Below are 23638 nucleotides of genomic sequence, written 5' to 3'. Positions count from 1 at the left end.
AGAATAACAGTTGTTTTTTTATTAACATCTCTTTAGAGCCTCAAAAGAAAATATTGAGATATTTTTCTAGGAGCACCGACAATATATCCTCATGCCATAAGTGATTCAAAGTAATAAGAGATCTGTCACCCTCAAATGGCACATAAAAGTCTAGCATGCACATCGGAGGAAGGAGAACCATATTTGTTGCGCACCTCGTAACATTCACTTTTAATCTAGACATCAACGTTTCAAGCTGGATTTTAGTATTCCCATTTTGTAGATGATTAATGTGAGGCTCCAAGTGATTAAGTTACTGGCCCTGGGACTCTGAGCTAGTCAGTAACTCCCAGGGCTGGCTTAAGTCTGTACTTGACACTACACCGAGCTGCCTCGTGGTAGAAGTCAAGGACTCACTGCTGTCATAGATGGCGTCTGACACCACGGGTTCCAGGCGCCTCGTGAAGCTGCCGGTGCTATCTGGAAGAAAAGCTGTAAACATGAGCCGCACCACGCTGAGGTCCATCTCCTTTGTCTGCTGAAGAGCTGCCTGGCGGATGATCTCCTTTTCCCGATCTAGGACCATAGAGCACAGCGCATTCATGCCCAGGGAAAGAGTGAAGCCAGAACACTTTAGATGTTTTAATAAAGCCCAAAGAAAGAACATGAATTGAAAACAGAAATCTGTTTTTTTCTTTTGAAAGTGTTTGTATTGCTAATACAATTTTAAAAACTGTCTCATTTATGTCATCCAAATTAAAGGCATCAGAAGAAGACTTGCATTTTCTCTGGATGATAGTGAAAACTGTCCTCTGTGTATCGAACTGCCTCTCTCCTTTCTTTTCTTTCTCTGACCTCTCCTGTTTCTCCCTACAGTTACAGTTAAAGGCACAAAAGATGTGAGGCCATGGAATGCAATAAGTTGATTATGCATCCGTTGTATTGTGAAATGTGAAAATTAAGTCTTCCAAAGGCTCCCGGAGCACAGGGACTGTGTTCACTCCATAGCGCCTAGCACAATGCCTGGCACATGGGAGGTATTCAAAAAGTGCTTCTGGAGAAACTGAATGACTCAACTGCATTTGACTCCTTCCTTGTCTCTTGATGGAGGCTGGGTTGCCTGAGTATCAGATGATGACAGGATGACCAGACTAATGGACAACGTGTGAAAGCGGCAATGGCACATGTGGTAGGACAGGGATTGGGGTTGAAAGAAAAAAAATATAAGTAAAAGCAGGGAAACATAAAATTATAGCATTTTTACCAGAAAGAATAGTTTATGATGTGTCTGAAGAGCCTGAAGAGATTCCTTCTAATAAGGTGAGCCAGGGGAGGTAAAACAGAGGGAACTAAAACAGAGGAACTAAGTGTTGGCTTATGCATTGGTTATGACAGGCTGTAAAGGGCAAGGTGCGGTGTTTTAGGTCGAGGAAGACACATATGAAGGTATGAATCTGCATATCTGTATGAGTCTGTTCAGGGGGCAGTGATGGGGAGAGGGGCGTATGTGGTGGGACTGGAGATAAGGCTGGAAAGGTGGCTGGGGCCAGATTGACGGCTTTGTATACCACGCCAAGGAGGTACAGATTTTATCTAGAGAACAGTAGGACGCCATCAAAGGTTTCTGAGCAGGGAAAGTGTGTTGGCAGCTTGGGGTACAGTCTGGGAGAAGGAGAAACCTGGGGCAGACAGATGAGCACCTAGTCTACACACAAGCAAAGGAGAGCTGATCTCAAAGGATCAAGGCTGGGAGCACGACACTCACCTGTGAGCTGCCGGTCTCCTCCACCTTCCGCTTGCAAATAGGCAAGATCAGGATGCACCAAAAGTCCGGGATTATAGCCCTTTGTACATGCCTCTGTCATTCGTGCTTCCAGTGTTTCAAATACTTTTTTCTTTGTCACATGAAGTATACCCAAGTTTGCAAAGCTGGAGAAAAAACAATAACAGCAACAATCACCCCCAAAAGTTAGGCCGTCAATGACGAGAGTCTGGTTTTACTTTAGCAAAGTGGCTTTTAAAAAAACACACAAGCCCTCAATCGCTGGAGTCCACACTATAATCAAACACATTACTATGTCTGCAGTGAAACATATAAAGCAGACTCACCAAATGGAATAATAAAGACTATAAACCACTCCACATCAGGTCAGACTGGGTTTTGCCACCAAATGAGTCTGTGGCAAACTTAGCAAAATCTTTTGGTTTTCAGGGTTTATTCAACTTTCAAACGATGATTCAGGGAGTGGGGTGTACACACACACACACATATATATGTCTTGGTAAGGAAGTTTTACCTAGACTCATTTTGAAGTATTTTCTAGGAGAATTTCTGAATATAGTACTAACTTATCTAATTCTTTTAAAGAATAAGAGGAATATTATAATTGGAAGGATTTTTTTCTTTTGGATCATCCTTGGGTTTCTGGAGGGGCTTTAAAGTCTATAGTGGAGTCCCATCTCCTTGCGGGTTATCTCTAAGGCTGGAATTACTTATTACCACTAGAATGCCATCTAACGCTACATGTTTTCAGGACGGAGAACCTTTTATCTTGTGAAGTCTACATACATTTTGGGCAAAATATGCTAATAACCTAAATAAAACAAGTTAAGGGATTTTAAAGAAAAGGCATAAATTACTCCAGCTATTCATTTTTTAAAGTACATGGAACAGCGCTCGTTTTGGCAGCACATATACTAAAACTGGAACGATACAAAGAAGATTAATTAGCATGGCCCCTGAGCAAGGTTGACATGCAAATTCGTGAAGCTTCCATATTTTTAAACCATAAGAGACTCTTAATGTCAGGAAACAAACTGAGGGTTGCTGGAGTGGTGGGGGGTGGGAGGGATGGGGTGGCTGGGTGATGGACACTGGGGAGGGTATGCGCTATGGTGAGTCCTGTGAATTGTGTGAGACTGATGAATCACAGACCTGTACCCCTGAAACAAATAATACATTATGTGTTAGTAAAAAAAATTTAAAAAATAAAGTACATGAAACAAAAAAGTATACTCAATAAACATAATACAACGAACAAAAAAGTACTTTACCAAGGAGACCCATTCATTCAACAAATATTTGTTCAGCTCCTTATTAGTGCCAGGCAGTGTCCCAGGTGCTTTCGTCAGCACCCAGGAATATATTCACCCTTCGTAGAATTTATATGCTAGTGTAACCAAAGAGAAGAAACAAAGAAGAGATGTTACAGTATAATTTAGAAGGTAATAAATGCTACCAAGAAAAATAAGGTAGGAATGGAGAAAAGGAAAGGTAGTAGTAGAAGACATGATGTTTTAAAATAGGGAGAGGCCAGAAAAAGTCTCATTGAAAAGATGACACTGAGCAAAGACTCAAACAAAGTGAGCGAAAAGATGTGGATATATGGAAGAACAGTGTTCAAAGCAGAAGGAATAGCCAGTGCCAAGACCCTGAAGTAGGACCATAACTCGTGTTTTCAAAAGACAACAATGGCAAGAAGGCCGAAGTTACTGGAGGAAAATCAACAAGAGGTGAGTGGTAAGTGAAAAGTTCAGAGATAAGTGGGCACACAGATCTTTTAAATCCCTGTAAGCTTTTGCAAAGACTTTTCTTTTGCTCTGGCTTTTACCCAGAAAGAAAGAAAAAAGATTAGTAATGGAAGACAAATATTATGACAACTGGACTAGATGAAACAAAGAATAAGATAGTGTGGGAAGACCAGATGAACCAGAAGAAGAAAATATAGGAGGTGAAGGCAGAATGAGATGAGCGTTCATACAGAGGCCCAGAGACACAATGAGAAACATGTCCAGATAGTGACAGAAAAAAGTAGGACATGAAGTAGCATGATGTATAAATCTGTCAAATCACTATGTTGTACACCTGAAACTATTGTAACATTGTGTGTCAATTATACTAAAAAAAAAGGTAGAATAGCTGAGACACACAGAGAAGAAAACAGACCAACAGAATATAAGCTCCTGATGGCAAAGATCTCCAGTGCTTAGAACAGTGTTTGACATATGGGTGTCTAATAAATGTCTGTTGAATAAATGAATGCATGAATTCATACAGCACGGAAAAATACGCAACATGACATCGTGAGATATGCACGGAAGCACCGGCAGTTTTCCAGAAACAACACCTTCATCTTTTGGCCTTTAGGCTGTACTCCTATGTAGATCATCCACCACTACCTACGTATAGGTAGTGACAGTGACAAACACCTATGTAACACTTTACACTTTACCATATAGAAAGTGATTTTCATGTATATTATTTAATCCCTATTAAAAGGGCATCTTTTATGTGACTAATTTATTTACTCTGGTAATAAATGAAACAATAATATATAAATAAATCATAATAATAAAAAAACAGTAATAAATAAATAAATGAAACAATACAGAAGCCAATCTTCTGTTTCAGATAATGAGGGGAGTAACAGGGACCGTATTGAACCTTTAGCCTTGAGTAACATAAAACACATGAAAAAATGGTTTTCCAACACTGGACAACAGGCAGCACAGGATAGTGATCCTTAAGAAAAACAACTAAGGTGACTCTTAAAATAATGCTCAGGTTAATGCCTAGAGTTTCCAGGCTGCAGCATAGGAAGGGAGACCTAAACAGGACCTGGTAATCTCCCTGAGTTTTGGAGACAGATAAAAATTTGAGGAGGCTAAAGAGGCTAGAATTCACAGGCAGAGAACCAGAGAAGAAAGAACCACATACTGAGAGATATTCAGAGATGTACAGTGGCCCTGCCTTGAGTCTTCAGCTAAGTACTGGTCAGAACATGTGTGTGAGGAAACAACCAGAGACTTGGGGGGGAAAAGCCACCAGAAAGGAGCAGGCAAAACATTTCTCGGAGCACAGTGGGGCTGGAATAGTTCAATAAATCTTGTAATACATGAATCATCAGGATGAATATTCAGAAAGTTATTGGCTTAGTAATGGTGTCAAATTAACCTCAGACTAAAGGTTGATCTGGTTTTCCTAACAAAGCTTAAAAGTCAGTCCAGAAAGCATCAAACTGTTCGCAAATTTAATTTCATTCCAATGTTCAAAAATATTTAAAGGCATACAAAAAAAAAAAAGCCAGCATGCAACAACCTAAAATTCAAAATGTATACCAATCAATCAAAAGTTACCAGGCATGCAAAGACACAGAAAAATACAGCTTATAATGAGAATAATAATGACTCAATAGAAACAGATCCAGAAATGAGACAGAACACAAAATTTGTAGATATGTACATTGAAATAGCTATTATAGATATATTCCATATGGTTAAGAAGGTAAAAAACTTTAATATGTTAAGGAGTACTTGCAAGATATAAAAGAGACGTCAAACAAACCTACAGAGATGAAAACTGTAATGGCTGAAAACAAAAATACACTAGATGGAATTAAAAACACGTTAGACACTATAGGCTAAAGGATTAATGTACTTGAGGACACAGAGAACAATCCAAAATGAAACACAAGAAAAAGAACAAGTTTTAAAAATAACAGATCACCAGTGAGCTATGGGACAATTTCAAACAGCCAAATATACAGATAATTGGTGTTTCAGAAGAAAAGGAAAAAGAGGAGTGGATGGAAAAAATATTTTGGAAAAATAATGGCTGACATGTTTTAAAATTTAATTAAAAACTTTAAACCCAAAGATCTAAAAATCTTAATGAACCCCAAAGCACAAAAAAGAAAACATGAAGGAAACTATGCTAAAGCCCATAATAAAATTGCTTCAAACTAGCGAAGGGAAATGAAAATTAATGAAGAGAAAATCTGAAAAGCTGATAGAGAAAAAAATGACACACTATGTGAAAAGGAACAAAATACCAAAATGACAGCAGACCTCTTGCTGGAAACAAGGCAAGCCAAAAGACCCTGGGGCAGCATATTTGAAGAATGTGAAAGAACATTGTCAACCTGGAATTCTATACTCTTCAGAAATATCTTTCTGAAACAGAGACAAAATAAGGAGTTTAAAGATGTATGACAACTGAAGAATTTATCAGCAGCAGACTAGCAGTAGAAGAAAAAGGAAAGGAAGGGCTTCAGGCAGAAGAAAATGCTACCAGACAGAATTCTTGACCTATGAAAGAGAATGAAGAGCACTGCAAATGATAAGTAGGTGGTTAAATATAAATACTTTTTTCCTTATTTAAAATTTCTTTTAAAAGATAATTGAGCATGCAGTCATTCTGGAAAACAGTATGGAGTTTCCTCAAAAAGTTAAAAATAGAGCTACCCTACAACCCAGCAACTGCACTACTAGGTACTTATCCAAAGGATAAAAAAATAGTGATTCAAAGGGACACATGCACCCTGATGTTTATAGCAGCAATGTCCACAACAGCCAAACTATGGAAAGAGCCCAGATGTCCATCGACAGATGAATGGATAAAGAAGATGTGGTATACATATATATACAATGGAATATTACTCAGCCATCCAAAAAAATGAAATCTTACCATTTGCAACAATGTGGATGGAACTAGAGGGTATTATGCGAAGCGAAATAAGTCAGTTAAAGAAAGACAAATACCATATGATTTCTTTCATATGTGGAAGAAAGAAAACAGATGAACACAGGGGAAAGGGAAGGAAAAATAAAATAAGATGAAAATTGAGAGGGAGGCAAACCATAAGAGATGCTGAACTCTAGAGAACAAACTGAGGGTTGTTGGAGGGGAGGTGGGTGGAGGATGGGGTTGTTGGGTGACGGGCATTAAGGAGGGCACTTGATGTAATGAGCACTGGGTATTGTATGCAACCGATGAATACCTAAATTCTACCTATGAAACCAATTAAAAAAAAGATAATTGAGCATTTAAAGCAAAAATTAAAAAAACAGTATATTGTGGAACTTATCACATCTGTAGATGTAAAACAGAGCACACAATAGTACATAGGCTGAGAGAGGAGAAATGGAAGTACTGTTCATATACTATATATGAAAAGGTATAATGTTACTTAAAGGTAGACTATGATAAATTAAAGATAGTATAGGAAGCTGTAAAACAACTTCTAAAAACTGTAAAGAGGTATAAACCAAAAGGGAGATAAAATAATAGCAAATAATTAATCTAAAAGAAGACAGAAAAGAGGAAAGGGGGAACAAAAATCAGATAAGATAAGCAGAAAACAAATAGCAAGATGGTAAAGTGAAACCAAACCCTAGCAATGATCAGATTAAATAGAGATTATTTAAAGACATCAATTAAGAGGCAGAGAGTGTCAAATAGAATAAAAAAAGTAAGACCCAACTATATGCAGTGCATCTTTACTCTGAATATAAAGACACAAATAGGTTAAAACTAAGAGGATGGGCAAAAAAATTAATGCTAACATTAATCAGCAGAAAGCTGAGGGGCGCCTGGGTGGCTCAGCTGGTTAACCATCTGCCTTTGGCTCAGCTCATGATCCCAGGGTCCTGGGATCGAGCCCAGAGATGAGCTCCCTGCTCAATGGGCAGTCTGTTTCTCCCTCTGCCGCGCCCCCCTCCGCCGCTTGTGCTTTCTCTCTCCTGCATAAATAAATAAAATCTTAAAAACAAAAAAAAAGGTGAAATAGCTATATATTAGTATCAGTCAAGGTAGATTTTTTTCTTTTTTAAAGATTTTATTTATTTGACAGAGAGAGAGGGAATACAAGCAGGGGGAGTGGGAGAGGGAGATGCAGGCTTCCCGCCGAGCAGGGAGCCCGATGTGGGACTCCATCCCAGGACCCTGGGACCATGACCCGAGCGAAGGCAGATGCTTAACGACTGAGCCACCCAGGCGCCCCTAGTCAAGGTAGATTTTTGAGCAAAAAAGTATTACCAGGGATAAAAGGGGGTCATCTCATAACCATAAAAGGATCAATTCATTAAGCAGACATAAGAATCCTAAATGTTTATGTATCTAATAAAAGAGCTTCACAATACAAGAAACAAAATCTTATAAACTGGAAGAAGAAATAGATATATCCATAAATATCGTCAGAGATTTCAACACCTGTCTCTCAATAACTGATAGAACAAGTAGGGAAAAAGTCAATAAGGATACAGAAGCCTTGAACAACACTATCAAACAACTTGACTAAATTGACATTTATAGAACATGCATTCAACTTGATTAGACTAATCATTCTTTTTAAGTGCACAAGGAACATTTACCAACCACACCATATTCTGATCCATCAAACAAGTCCTCAAACAAGACTTCAGATCTCTCTAAATCAGGGCTGCCAGGAAACAGAGGGTGTGGTGATTATTGGTGAGGAAGGTGGCTTAAAGCAAAGTCAAGTAACAGTTTCCATTGATTGAAAATTTCAGAGAACTAAAATGTTGTTGAAATAAACCGTCGATATTCAAGGTCAAAAATAAAATACCGAACTAAAATTATTTTTATGAGGACAGGCACTAAAAGCTAACTAAATAAATAATAAAATGTAAAAAATTAAAGCTAAATAAAAACAAATTTTTAAAGGCAAAATCCCCCAAATGTAAGCACTCAAACCTACAGTTGTGACTCAAGTTATCTAAAACATGAATATTTTAATCTAGATAACGAAATATCTTTGAAAATAGAAACTAAATTTTATTGAGAACCTCAAAGAAAAGTATTTTTTTGGCTTTGATAATTTATTTTTTTAGTTTGCTTTTAGTTTTTAAATTTTAATTCTAGTATAGTTAGCATATAGTTTTGTATTAGTTTGAGGCGTACAATATAGTGATTCAACACTTCCATACATTACTCAGTGCTCATCAAGATAAGTGTACTCTTAATCCCCTTCATCTATTTCACCCTCCCCCCAACTTCCCCTCTGGCTTTGATAATTTAAAGGTTATTTATCTCCCCTGAGTTATTCCATATATATTCTTTTTGATATGTTGGATTGGTGCCCTGCTCATGAATATATACTCTTAGCCTAAGCTGTATTATTGAAGACAGGTTATCTTGGTTCCATTTCTAGTATTGACAAGTCTAAGGAATAACTCTGGCTATCTTCCTAAATTTCCCTAGGTGCTATTCTTACCTACAAGTTGGAACCAAATAATAGTAATCGATGACATTCCATAAATACATATGTTGCAAGTCAGCTCATGTTGTGTCATAATATTAGCTAATGTTAGCTCAGTCTGCAATTTTTGAGAGGTAAAGGGCCTGGAGATAAACTCTGTAGCCTAACACTCATATTTTATAAGGGAAGGATTTAAAGTGCTCAACAAGTCATATAAATTGCCCCTAACCCTACTGCTGAGAGTGACAGAAATGAAAAGAGAATTCTGGTTTCCAGACTACTAGCATATTCTCTCTACTAAAATGCAACAGGTTCTGACATTAGAAACTTAAATAAATAGATAAATAAATAAATGGGACAAATCATGAAGGAATTGCTGTATTTTAGAAAACACTGTAAGCAAAAGTTTCTCAACTAAAAATCAATTATAAAGGGAGTACCAGTGTTTCACAGAACGCTCTAAATAAGAAAGTCTACTGAGTCTGTTGTAACTCTTACGTGGCATCCTCTTGACTAAATTTCTTATAGGGGTTACAAAAATCCCACAGCATTATGATGAGACATCTTGATGATCAAACTTAGGAGTGAAGATGCTCAAAATGTTTGCTGAATGAATGAGTTCTCCCAACAACAGAACCCCACTGCAGGAGAGTAAAGGATTTTTTTCCCTACCTTAGAAACAGGGAACTTACTTCTATTCCCGCTGTAGGTTTCAAACCAAATAACCATTAGTTCCTTCTAAAATCCTAGAAGATTACTAAGCCAAGCCACAGAAACACCAAATTATAGACAACATACTGGCCGTTTTATAATAACAAATATTATTAGCAAGGAACTTCATCTACAATTTCCTCTAAAAGGATATGATTATCACACAGATTAAACAGGACCAACACTTCAAACTGACAGCACCCTACTCGGATAAATCCGCAGAAACACTAAGTGATCAATTAGTCTGAAACTCTGACAATTACCCTGCATTTCAAAGCTCTCATAGGTCAGCCGGGAACTGTAAGAGTATTCCAAAACAGACGATGAACCAACTGTGATAGTCAACAGGAAACAGGCCAGCCTTTCAAGAGAATGTTGAAACAAGTTCATATAAAGCACAACTGAATTTTTCAAATCAATTTAAGCTTCTTCCTCCAATCTAGAGTCTTTTTTTTCTAACATCAAAAGAATCAGATTTTAGTGACTTAAAAGAAAGCTCTCTCTCTAGGTTTTTCACACTTGAATATTTTCACAGTCAAACAAAGAAATACCTAGGAACATGAAAGCTCAACCTCCCCAATACCAACCAACTTAAAACTTGATTGGAATTCAAAGCCTGAAATGCTTACTTACGGCTGATTTAAACAATTCCTTTCTTTTGAGCGAATAGTCCAGATTAACTGGGATTTTATCATTAACTGTTTAAACCAGTATTAGGAAACCCTAAAAGGATATTCTTAAGAATTAAACAAAATTAATTTAAAGTTTCTTACTCCTTTTGGGCTGAATTTATTTTACAATCTTTCATTCATTTAAAATTGCTTGTTCTGTCTGTCTAACTCTTAAATGAGTATGTCCCTTTGTATTTACATTTCAAGTCTAATGAATGCCAAAACAAATTTGCATTCCTGCACTTTTTCTCTGTGTACACTTTCTAAATAGCAGAGAACTGAAACAATATTTATCTATCTTTTTCATGCTCAAAATGTTCACCCTATAAATCCAGACTCAATAGTTCATTAAAAGAATCATCAAGAGTATAAAACGGTCTATAAGGTGTTTATTTCTGCCATAGTTCAGTTTCTTCTAATTTGTCTTTATCTTTATTTCCAGAAGGAAGATACAGCTAAAAGTGGCACAAATGCCTCATAGGTTAAGTGACCATATAATTTATCATCCAAACTGGGCCACTTCTGAGACTAAAAGGGGGTCCTATAAATAATTAGGCCAGAACCACCATGCAAACTCAAAAAAACCCAGACATGCGGGTTTCTTTTTCCTTGGGAGTCCAAGTGAGAGTTCACAGTTTCATCTTAAGGACCTCTGAGAGTCTTGGGAAGGTTCCTAATGAAAAGGACATATTCAGTCAAACTCCCCAGGTGCCATGTTGCATCTGCTCCTGCCTCCCACAGTATCAGACACCCTCACTTACCCGACCACCATGTCCTTGGGTCCAGCAGTTACAGTGCAGATCCCATCCTCACAGTGTTTTCCCACCAGGCTGTGTGCATGCAGGTGGATGTTTTTCCCATTTGTGACCAACTGAACAATAACCTTTGCAGGTCCCACATAGTTGCAGATCTATGTAAGAAGCACATTTAAAAAGTTAGTACATCTGACCATACTGCAACATGGAAAAATGCTTATGACAAACCAGTAAGTGTAAAAAAGTAGGATACAAAATTGGGCATACCTGTACATATATGACCACAGTTCCATTTTTTAATAAAAAATATGTGATGAACAAAGGACGGGATGGAAATAAAGTAAAATGCTAATGCTGGTTGTTTTGGGTATGGAGGATATACTCCAGGAAGCAGGCCACTTAAAATGTTGCATGTATTGTTCAAGTTGGAACAGCACTTCGTAGATGATGCTGTGTGGCCATGAAGCATCCCCCTTCCTATGAGCCGAGAACACATTTTCATCTGTACCCTCATCACAACTTTCAGTCATGAATGAATGCTGGGTAAAAGATCCATGGGAAGGGAAGTGGCGTTGATGGATTGATGGAAATCGAGGGAAGGAGAGAGGGAAGCAGAAGCAATGTAACCCCAAGTCTCTGCCATGAGATTAGGCAGGAGACACAGTCCTGCCAGGGACCTGGCTCTGAAGGTTGGCCATGGATATCCAAGCCTATGGACTTGGCCTGTGGTGATCTGTCAGGACACTGCAGCCTTCATCAGCACTCTCTGCTATGAGCTCTGATAACTGAGTTACATATGTCCAGGTCATAGTAAGTTTCTTCAATTCAAGTAAGTGCACTCCCTACCTGCCAATCCTTAGGTCTGACACCTATTTAGCTCTTGTTTTATAAAACCAGATTTTTCTATTTAAGGTCATTTATCTTTTTAACTGTCATACTTTTAAAATGATGACAGGAGCCATAAAAAGGAAGTAGCATGGAGAAAAATGGCATTTTAAAGCAAAGACAGCTTGGACACCCTTTCTCTTCCAGTTGGTCCTCCAGCCCCCTCTAGTAGACCACGGATTCCTCCCTTGAGAAAGCCCCAGTACTAAAATCATACTAACAGAATGGACCAACGGCCTTATTTTTACTTTCCTGAATCCTGTAAGTCAGAATACTGTGATAAATTCAGCCAAACTATTGAAAATGCACTATATTTCCTTAAAGGGTAACCAGCCATCCTGGTTTGCCTGGGACTGAGGGGGTTTCCAGGGCTTTCAGGGCTAACACTGGGAAGAGCTGGTCATCCTATTTCCTTAGCTCATCTTGTCTCTTTTTGAAGAAGTGACTGACCTAAATCCAGGATCTCCCAACCATACAATCATCAGAAATATTTTATTCTGTACAAGCAGCCCATAGCTTGGAAGGAAAAGAAAGTAGACCGAAATCCCATCTAGCAACGAATCCTTGATGGAAGTCTTTCCAACATTAACTTGAGGAAGAATCTACACTTGCCAATAAAATTTCTTGGGAAAAAGACAGAATCCCCTTCAACCAGTCTACTTCTACTATAAATATCATCAAATGGATTCATATTCCATTGAAGCAGGGTTTTGTTAGGATTTTTTCAATATGGATTTTTTCCCAATGCAATCTCTCACTGCAAGAGTTGAGGAGAAGTTGATCAGAGCTGGGATTGTCTGGCAGAGGGTTTTGGGGAGAGAAGTTTCCCGCCCTGAGCAAAGGACAGAATCCTTTCTAATCAACAGTATAGCTCCCCTGGAAACACTAGGGCCTCTCTGCCTGAACTTTGGCCCAGAGCTGCTGCCAAACCTTCCCAAGAAGAAGGCCTTTCCCATGAAGTGGCCTCCTGTCCTTGCAGAGCAAGCTCATGACAAAGAATGCTGAGGATTAAATTTGGATTTGACTGCCACCTCCGAACACAAATAATTTCTAGAGCAGGTATAGCACTTAAAAAAGCCTTCTGGGCACAAAGATAATTATGAACTTAGTGCTATCCCTTTTAAAACAGGCAGAAGAAAGGCTTTGCCCTTCAGGGCAGGACAGGGAATGAAAAGTTCTGGGTTTGCGCCAAACTTGGTTGTTGTGCCTGCAATAGTCCCTGGATTGCCAATGCTGGTTCTGGGCCTTGGTGTCAACATGTGAAATCAGCCTTTGTTATGATGACATATTCTACAGGGACTTCTTTAGCAATAAATGAACAGTGAAAAGCACTCAACAGACCATGTAATTTCACTCCTACGTGCTCGGAGCACAGGAATGCAACAGTGTAAGGCATGATGAAATGCTTCACTTGGGTGAAATCAGGTAGGCTCTCCACTTAAGCAGAACACCAGAAAGAATCTAGCAATTAGAGCCCAATGCCTTTGGATACCAGGACCCTTCAATGTCACCACTCTGAAGGAATCAGTCACTCTGAAGGAAAGAGTACGAGGTGTCCTCAAAAAGTACTCACATCTTTTCTTGCTATTACTTCATGACTGAAGGGTGGCAAGAATGAGGAACTGAGTAGTCTCTGAGGTAAAAGGACCTGAAAACTTTGCCAGTGACTAATGTGCAGTTTGATCCATTTAAAAGACTTCAGGTCAGCATGGCATCATCTGGTTTTTACACCGACCACAGGGCAACGACAGGGAGGCCCCTGGGTTTTGTGGACTTTCCAAAATACTGACTGAAAGAAGAAAGCTGAAGTGTGGGGACAGAAAAAAAATGATACTATTTTCAGGTTGTATGGCAAATGAAGACAATGGAATTCTAACTTAGGGGAGGCCATACTTCAGAGAATGCTGCCATGACTGAAAGCTATTTGCAACTGATCCAGAAATTCATTTGTTCTACACAGAATTTGGTTATTTTTATTCAGCCTCCCTACTTCTTTGAATAGTGGTTCCCTTGAAAATTAAGTTTACAGAAAGCAACTGTATCTGCCAGGAAGGCTGGGTTATTTTTGAAAGAGTCTGAACATAGCAGGCTCTTACATGCTAAGGGCTTAAATACAAGTTAAGCTTTCAGTGAAGCCAGGGAGACAAAGGTGAAAATGTGAGTAATTGGCTACCAAGGGACACTGGAAGAGCGTGTACTTCAAGGGCAGACTATCCAGGTCTGAAGACAGTTCCACCATTTACTAGCTGTGTGACCTTGGGCAGTGTTCAGTTCCTCATCTGTAAAATAGGGATAAAAATAGGGCCTTGCGGATTTGTTATGAGGATCAAGTATGTTAAAGTTTTTAGAACGCTGCCCAGTAAATAAGAGCAATATACAGTGTTAACTATTATCTTTGGGCCTTGGTGTTATCTTATTATCTTATTATCTTATTGATTACTGTAATGTACTTCCCTACCTAGAGATATAACAGCCCTGAGATGATTTTTTAAAATTCCCGTCTAAAGGCAGGGGCTGGAATAAATGACCAATTCAAGTCACTTTTGTTCCTAGGGTTAAGTTTTTGTTTTTTCCCAGAGTGCCATGTTTTATTGGGCTTTGTTAATTTTTTAGTAATAAATTGTGTTATTATAGTAACAGCTATCATTCTGGAGGTGCTCAGGATTTCTCAGCTTCCTTGATGAAATTAAACCTTTCTTCCAGGAGCTTTATGACACAATAGTCCTGACGACCACAGGCTAGATCTGCTTTTTGAGTAAAAAACAGAAACCTAGTGTCGCATATAATACCAAACTTAGTCAAATCACCTCCTTTTATTCAAAGTTACTCTCTGTCATGCTCTAGCAAAGTTCATACTGGTTCTTAAAAGGTGACTAAGAGAAGTAGCCCAAAATTTTCTGGGAATCAAAATTTGAAATGTCCGGTTTACTTACTGAGGAAATTTGACCGAATCACTTTGGCAGAAGAGTAACATGAATGTGCGACGTGACACACGAAGGAGTTCTTTTCTGTTTAGTTTTTCTCATGAAGTGATAACCATGATGATGATGATAAGTGACCAGAAGGAGGAGGGAAAAAAATCCATAATTTTCAAACAGAAATCTATCCTAACTTTACTTGTGTACCTAACTTTGTCCCTCTTCGCTAAAGCAATGGGGCAATCTGATTCAATATAAGAGCTCAGACGTCAAGCTGCCAGGCTCAAATCCCTCTGTTGCCACTTATTCTATAGCTGGGTCAATAGGGAAAGATGGCTAACATCTCTGGACATCAATTTCCCCATCTTTAAAATGAAATGAAATGCACTTGATTTCACAAATTGTTTTTAAAGATTAAATGAGTGAATACTGCGCTTGCACCTAATGGGATTAGCAATCTCAAATATAAACCCTTTCTCCTATCCAGACTATTACTTCACTGAAAAGCAAAACATATCCATTTATTCAGTGAATGTTTCTTAGGCCCCTTCTATGTTTCATGCACTACAGCAGGTCGGGGAATGAAGGGATACAATGTGAGTGCAAAACAGACATAACCTCTGTTCTGATGGGAATTAAAGAGCGGGGCTGATAGTCCTCAAAGAAACTCACAGAGAAATATACACACCTAACTGTGAAGCCGTTACAAAAGACATAGGTAATAGGGATCTGACCTGGTCAGAAGTCAGAGAAAGGTTCCTGAGGGAGCAATGAGCGCTGAACTCTGAAAGAGGGGCAGGAGTGTAACAATGGAAGGGGTGGGTAGGAGACAGCAGGTTGAGAACAGCATGTACAATGGCTCTGTGGTGAGAGTCCTCCTCACTGTCCCCCCAAGCCATACTCATCACCAACTTCTTAGGGTTTCCTGCAAGTGGTTCCAATCTCCCCAGGGGTGTCCCTCCCATCTCTTCCCTATCTAGAACCACTCGTTCTTCAAAGGTAGGACCTAAATATGCATCTTCCATGGCACTCTCCTCACCACTTTAGCTCACAAAACTCCACGACTGTCCCCTTTGGGGTGAATGTGATTGGAATGGGGCAGGAAAAGCAAATGCAACTTATTGCAACAAGAAGATGGTAAAACCAATGGGTAACTTAAGGGTTACTGGCTTACCTCTCTTGCTTGTTAAACACCCAGAGCACATACATCTATACCTCCTAACTTACTGTTCTTACGGAAGGCAAGGGAACGTGTTAACTCAGCCAATCTTCACGTCAGCCCTGTGGGGTGAGTAGTGGTACCCCATTCCACAGCTGAGGGAACTGAGACACATTAAGGTGAAGCAAACTGCCATCGTTCCTATAACTGGAGTAATGGGCAGCCCTGTGAACCTGGGTCTGTCCAACTCCAAAGTCCATTCTCATTTTCCATTACATGGCTACCACTGGCTCAATGACTTTTTCTTTTGTAAATACCCCATCTTCCTGGTGTCCTACAGCTCTCCTTTGCCTAGTACAGTGCTGGGACATGACAGTTATTCCTGAATAACCTGTTTGTTTGGTTTTGTTCGTGTGTGTTGTGAGAAAGGAGGTCTCAGAGTTAGTAGTGAGATGGCAGAAGTGCACTTGCCCTCTTGCAAGTCTCCTTCATTAAAAAAACCATGCCACAGACACCACTCAACTATACATTGATTCTTCTCTGTTAGGTTGCACCTCAGATTATAAAACAAAGAAGAAAGAGAGCAGGAGGCCCAGGGAGGGGGTTGAAGAAGAAGGAGAAGAGGAGAAAGAAGGAAAATAATAGTTTTCATTACACATCTTCTCTTGGTGATGACCAATAGATTTTACTATTCTTTATTCTTTTTTGAGCGCCCAGGAAGTACAGAATCACCTTTATTAAATGAGACAGGACAGAACCATGTCTAACACACTTTCTGGCACGGAGGAGGAAGATGCTCAGTAAAGCTGGTTCTTTCTTTTTAAGGTAGGGGATTTAAAATTGATCCAGTCTGGGATCAAATGCCAACTCTTTCTTCTTCTAGCTCTGTGGCCTTACATATAAGTTAGGTAACCTCTCTGAGCCTCACGCTCCTCAGCTACAAAATGGGCTAGTAATGTGACCTCAGATGGCTGCTGAAGGACTACACAGTGCCGGGCACATGGCCAATTCCATGGGGGGCACCAGTTTCTTTCCTTCTCTTTTATTTTATAAAGGGCCCGGTTCTCCCTGGGCCTCCCAGGGACCCTTTTGGGTAGACAGAGATGACACTATCATCCCCATTTTGTAGATAAGAAGACAGAAGTTGAGACAGATTAACAAGTGATATAACCCAAGGTCAGACAGCCAAGAAACAGAGGACCTTGGAATTCACCCTATGTCTTCTGAATGTAAGTGAGGTGTTCTTGGTAAGGTGGGATGATGTGAAAATATCCTCTTTGACCCATTCACTGTTGATGACATGGCTGTTTTTCCAGTAGAGCTCCTGGCTGTGCACTGAGTCAGTCACATTCCTTTACCTTGTTTACTGTCCTACTTGCCTGACCAACAACACATATGACTCAGATGTCAGGCTGGAATAAGAAAGGCAAACTGCCATCAACACAACAAAATGCGCTAAGAGGGTGTTACAACTACACAGAGAGAGGAATAAAATCTGTCTACCTATAACTCTGCTTTCAAACTCTTGAGTTTTCTGTCATACTTTGACCTAATGTTTCTTTTTTATCTGTTCTATTTTAATTTTGTTTTATTACATTAATATAGCTGCTTACAAATCATGATTCTTTCAGAAAATAAGTAATATGTTTTCCCTAACTTCAAGAATTGTTGGGACTTGTACCTCAACAGGTGTCATCACCTCATTAGTGAACTACAAATAAATCCTTACCCTTTATATGGCCCAATCATCCATGGTTGCAAAAGAATAGAGGAAGACTACACAACATGTAACTTATGAATCAATCGTGTTACAAATGTTCACTTATAAGCCAGTTTTTTGGAACTGGGGTTTAGTCTAGAGCAGTGGGATTCTGGTACATCTCTTACCTTCCTTACTGCACTATGTGCGTGCTCAAATTCTTTTTTTTTTTTTCCAACACAGCATAAAATATATAATATCTAGTCAGCCGTTCAAAAAATATCCCAACTCTGACCACTTCTCCCCACCGCCACTGCGATCTGTCTCCCAACTGTGTTTCCTGTGCCTGCCGCACTTCCCCGCCGCCCTTTCTCCTGAGTGATCCTGCTCAAGTCAGGTCACGTCAAGTCTTGTCACTCCTCTGCTCAAAGTCCTCCCAAAGTGAAAGCTGTGGAAGCTGAATGATTAGCACGAGGGGACTCATTATATTGTTCCACGTATATATGATTAAGATTTTCCATGATAAGAAGTTAAAACAACTCCAAACCGTCCAATGCCTTTCCATCCTAACAGTCCTGGGCGATCTGACACCTCCACCCCATTTCCTCCTTGATCTTGTTTCTTACTGCTCCCAGCCCAGCAGTCACATAGCCTGCTTGCTGTTCTGGACCTGGCCGGCTCAACTCCCGCCTGAGAGCTTCGACACTTGCTGTGTCCTCTGCCTGGAACACTCTTTTCTCCGGATACCTGCAAATTATTGTGTCTTTCTTCCGACTTTGCAGAATGCCATTCTCTCTGGGGGGCGGGGGGGAGCTTTCATGGCTCACTGTCGGAACTTGACCACTGCAATCCCTGCATTCCTTGCTCCTTTCTCCTGCTTTACTCTTCTTTCTACTTAATTTACAACACACTTTACTTGTATTGATTATTGCCTCTCTTCTCGACTAGAATAGAGGCTTTATCAGAGTAGGGACACCGATTCCTTTCCTGATAAATCCCCAGTGCCTGCAATAATGTTTGTCATATTGTGGGCATTCGATAATTGAATCTTTAGTGAATGCACGATGAAATAATTAAGCTATGATTAAAATGTGATCCATGGAAGGCAATTTATTAAAATATAAAGAGCTGTGCTAAGTAGGAAGTGGAAATAAGGTAACTACATTCTTTCTCTTATTATTTTAGCTTTTCCAAAAGAAAAACATGGCTAGGGGCGCCTGGGTGGCTCAGTTGGTTGAGCGACTGCCTTTCGCTCAGGTCATGATCCTGGAGTCCCAGGATTGAGTCCTGCATTGGGCTCCCTGCTCAGCAGGGAGTCTGCTTCTCCCTCTGACCCTCCCCCCTCTCGTGCTCTCTCGCTCATTCTCTCTCTCAAATAAATAAAATAAAATATTAAAAAAAAACATGGCTAGATCCCACTGTAACCTCTCAGTAGGCTATTTAAATTAGAATATGATTATTTTACATCAGAGCACCACATTAGCCTATGTTGGTGGAAGGGTGTCTGGGTAGGTGCTCTGGAACCCCAGGACGGTAAGAGGAATCCAACTGCTGAGTGGCAGGAATTCTGGTAGCTGTAGGAAAGGGAAGGAAAGGCCACTCTTAAATCATCTCCCTTGGAAAACCAAGGTAGCAGCTTTCCTCTTAAAGTCCAAGACACCCCCAGGTCCTTCCCTCTCCCCACCCTAACTGTTGCCCATCAGGCATTCTTCCACAGTGCTAACTAGTCCTAGCCCCTGACTCAAACATATCTCTATTCTGTGCCTTGTTATTGCCCTCAGGGACCCAGAATTCATATTTCTGGTCCACTCTGGTTTCACAGTCCCTTCCTCCCCATGTGAGAGGGCTCTTCTTTGATGTTCACTCTGGTGACTGACAGCAATAACCATCCCGCAGGACTTGATCATGAGACAGCACAGCTACACCTGCAAGATCTCAATCTACTGGGGCTCCTTTTTTTCCCCTCCCCTAGGCTCCCTTTCCATAGAGATCAGGCTCTGGAGTCAGACAGTCCTGGCTCTAATGCCCCGCTCCTCCCATTATTTGCTATGTGATCCTGGGAAAGAGAGTTAGCCTTTTTGACTTGTTTTCGCATCTGTATAATGTGAATGCAAATACATAATCTCTGAATTTTCACGAGGATTAAAGAAGATCATTTAAAGTGTCTAGCATAGTTTTCAGTACCTGGCAGGCACAAAATAAAGGACAGTGATTCTCATTTGTCTCTTCATGCCTTAAACAGATTATCTGCAACTGAGGTCACCTCTCACTTTGTTGAGAAGGTGGAAACCATTGCATGCGAATCTGTTTAACCTCCTCCTCCTTACTGTTCCTCAGGCTCAAAATGTCTCTGTTACTTCACATAGCCTCCCCTAATTCTGAGAAAGGTAGGGCTGGCTGTTCCCTTTTCCAGAGTTAACCACTCAGTTTTTGCCCTTAGTGCCTACTTATTTCAGACCTCCTTCAATTACCCTCCTCCCTTACTCTCACAGGGACCCTTCCTCTTAGTCACAAAACATGTATAGTCTTCTCCCTTACTCTAAAAAAAAAAAAAAAAAAAAAACCCTTTCCTGATAAATGATGACAACTGTAAAGGTTATTAGCATTTATTCAAACCTACGGGCCAGGCACGACACCAAGAAATACAGAAAAAGAGAATGATTCTTTCATTTCATCTTTTCCCTAATAACCCAGTGAGAAAGGTTCTTAAAAGGTATTTCTCCTTACGAAGTGTGCCGACAAAGCTCTCATCACCTATGCTGTACTTAACCTGTAGCCTTTTGCAAATGAACTAAATCCCCTATCCACCGCACCCCCCCAAGGAAAAGTGCTTCAAGGTCATGATCGGACTCCCTGTTTCCAAACCCGCTAGCCATTTCTTATTCTTCCTTCCTACTTAACCTCTCAGAAACCTGGGCTGTATTACCATTCCCTTCTAGAAACTCTACCCTCCTACTTTTCGGACACTTCTGCTAAGGTGCTCTCCTTCCTCCCCAAAGGGAAGTTTCTTCAGTGATTCAGTCTTTATCTTTACCATGATCACTCTCTTGATGTTCTTTTCTAGTCTCCCAGAGTTGTCTGTGCCAAGCAGGTAACTCCTTAACTTAAAACCCGTGTGTTTACCTTCCTTTTAAGCGTCTGTTAACACCACCGGCTGTCTGTAGAGCATCTTCCTGTCCATAACATCTTTATAACTTATCTGCCCGTGACTGAATTAATCGCCTTTGTTCTGGAACCTACTGTACTATTTGATGAAACCACCCCCTTCTAAGCAATTGCCCTGAATCCTCCCTATCATCTTAGACTCTTTGCTGTCTTCCACACTCAATCAGCTGCCAAATTTCAGCCAGGTCATAGCCCCCCAAATCTCTGGCATTTGTCTTTCTCTTCTGCTCTCATTGCCTTAGTTTTTATCCATCTCAGCCTGACCTCCGAGTTTAACTCATGGAGAACCAGTGCGGTTCTTCTAACTGGTGTTCCTGTGCCTTTCGCTTCCAAAATCCCTTGGCACGTTGTTACCAGGGTTATATTGTGAAGGCACAAAGCTGAGTATAGCAGCTCATTCTTGTATTGAAACTTACGTAATAATCTACCCATTTTCCCCCAAACCCAGGCCAAATTCTTGAGCCTTACACAATTTGGCCCGGTCATACCTCTCAAGCCTTAGTCCTACCTTTCTCTTTCATGTACTCTTCACACCAGCAGAATTATTCACTATTCCCATTCAACCTCAGATTTCTATTTTTGAGGCTTTGCTGCTGATTTTTCTGCTTGTGTTCTTTTCTCCAGTTAGAGGTTTGCTTTCAAATTTCTACCTTTCCCTCAAGATCCGGGCCAAAATGCAATCTCTGACTCAAAGTCTTCTATGACCACCCTAACTAGCTGGCTCTTTGTCTTTGTCTTGGAGCCATTAGGTCATTCATTGTTCCATCCAAAAAACAAAACAAAACAAAAAAACCCAAACAACTTTATTCAGCCACCCCTACATGCCAGCTACAGGTGCTGATTAGGTAGCAGTGAACAAAACAAACACAGTATTTTCATCTTTCAGCTATTTCAGGACATGTTTTAGTTCTTCTATTAAACTGATTGATCCTTGAGGACAAAGGGGCTATTTAATTCTTCTTTCCCTTTCCCCAACCCCCGGCACAGGAACAGAATCGATTTAATCAATCCTTCTTAAAAGAATTAATGAGTCTGGTTCGATCTCGGGTTTCAGCACCAAATAAATAAATAAATAAATAAATAAATAAACAAGTAAGTAAATAAAAGAAGAACTAATGAATGAAAAAATATTTGGCTCCAGGCTACAAGGAGGAAGGAAGGAGCAGCAAGTGGTTAACCACTTGGGGGGGCAGCAGCGAGCAGAGAGGAGAGGGGGGCTGACTGCAGGGCCTACCAGGCTATCTTGCCCTGAGGTCACTGTCCTGTGACAGGGTTTGTCTCACTAACAGAACCAGGAGGGACTGCCCAGGAGGAGTTTCTGAAAAGTTTTAACAGAAAGTGTGTGAAATTCTACTAACTCTACTAACTCCCTGGCTTGAAATCACAGTGAGGCCATTGAACCCTGGCCCTATATTTATTTCTTAGGAGATTATTTTGTTGAAGCACGTTTCCACTGAGAAAAATAACTGCCGTTTATACACAGACTGGCCGCAGCGAGGCTACCTCTTTTAAGTTTTATAAGTTCAGTTCTCAGGCGGGATTTAACCCTGACATACAATTTCCCAACTGTGCTGGGGGTAGGCCAAGGTGGTAGGATGGCTGGAAAACAATCATCGAGGTCGGTTCCAGGTAAAACAGAAGTGAGAGCTGGAGGAGGGAAGTGCTGCGTGGGCCACAGGCCCTGGGTGATCAGAGAAGTGGACCTCGCACACCCCATCCCTGCCACACTCTGCCAGGGACGGCTGCCAGGAGAGGGCTTTCCCCACCAGCATCCCAGAGACGCACTGTCACCCTCCCGCCTGAAAGAAAGCAGCCAGAACTTCACCGTGTCAGTTTATGTTTTTAAGTCACTGAAAAATATCCCAGGAGTGCAAACTCAGGAAAATTTAACCCACCTGAAGCCGTTAACTTATTTTTTAGTGTGATCCCAGGTTTGGAGAAAACAATAGGGATGACAGCACAGTTGGTCGAGTATGAATAAATTGTGTTTAACATAAATGGCCTCAAAATTCTTAAATGTATGCAAGAATGTTTTCCTGAAGTCTGCAAATTTTCAGGTAAGAACATCTGGGTTAATTTTTAGTGCTAAGTTTTCGTGCTCCAGTGAGCAGCCAGAGGTCTAACCACAGCCACTGCTGCGATCCTTGGTTAGCCACCTGTCCTCCTCGGGCCCCTGAAGTCTTTGTAGAATCACTACATAATGACTAATACATCTTCCAGCTCTAAAATTCTATGATTCCTGTTTATAGGTATAGGACACACAGGACAACACCCAAAGATCACATTTTCAAACTGAAGGGGAAAAAAAAAAGTTTAAGATCACAGAATTTCTGAGTTGGAAGGAACCTAATAGATAAACTTCATTTTAAAACTGTGAACATTTTAAAAACATGTCACCACAATTACAAACTGAGAAAACATACAATCAACACTCAAATTACCTGTTGCAATGGGGCCTCTGATAGCATGGAAAATCAAAATTCAGAGACAAAGAAAACCTTTATGTTAGGCACAGATTTCAACTTTTGTCATTAAAACTGAAATTGAGTACCCACAGTGTTTATTTTCAGTTAATTCAAGGAGGGCCCTGCTGGTAGTTAAGTCTTGATAATAAAGATCGGTCTCTTCTGGGGATATGTCAGAAATGCGTCAATTACACAAGTGGGTGGAAGTGGGGACAGACAAGCAAAACAAAGT

At 40.2% G+C, this 23638-nt stretch overlaps 1 protein-coding gene and 1 non-coding gene across 4 annotated transcripts in view; one reads left to right on the top strand and one right to left on the bottom strand.

Annotated features, from left to right (window-relative positions):
* NFKB1 (nuclear factor kappa B subunit 1) overlaps positions 1–23638 on the bottom strand; it is a 109583-nt gene that overhangs the window by 35559 nt on the left and 50386 nt on the right. For all 3 annotated transcript variants that reach the window (XM_027597801.2, XM_027597803.2, XM_027597802.2), the window contains exons 6-8: positions 11122–11270; positions 1745–1908; positions 397–555 (exon numbers count right to left, since the gene is read on the bottom strand). In XM_027597801.2, the coding sequence (XP_027453602.1) occupies positions 397–555; positions 1745–1908; positions 11122–11270 (472 nt within the window). The remainder of the gene's footprint in view (positions 1–396; positions 556–1744; positions 1909–11121; positions 11271–23638) is intronic.
* On the top strand, positions 2653–2763 carry LOC113926057. Its single transcript, XR_003521142.1, has one exon. It is a non-coding gene; the product is annotated as a U6 spliceosomal RNA (small nuclear RNA).

Source organism: Zalophus californianus, chromosome 2 (assembly GCF_009762305.2).
Source record: "Zalophus californianus isolate mZalCal1 chromosome 2, mZalCal1.pri.v2, whole genome shotgun sequence".
NCBI lineage: Eukaryota > Metazoa > Chordata > Mammalia > Carnivora > Otariidae > Zalophus > Zalophus californianus.
This window is presented reverse-complemented; position numbering and strand designations above follow the sequence as displayed.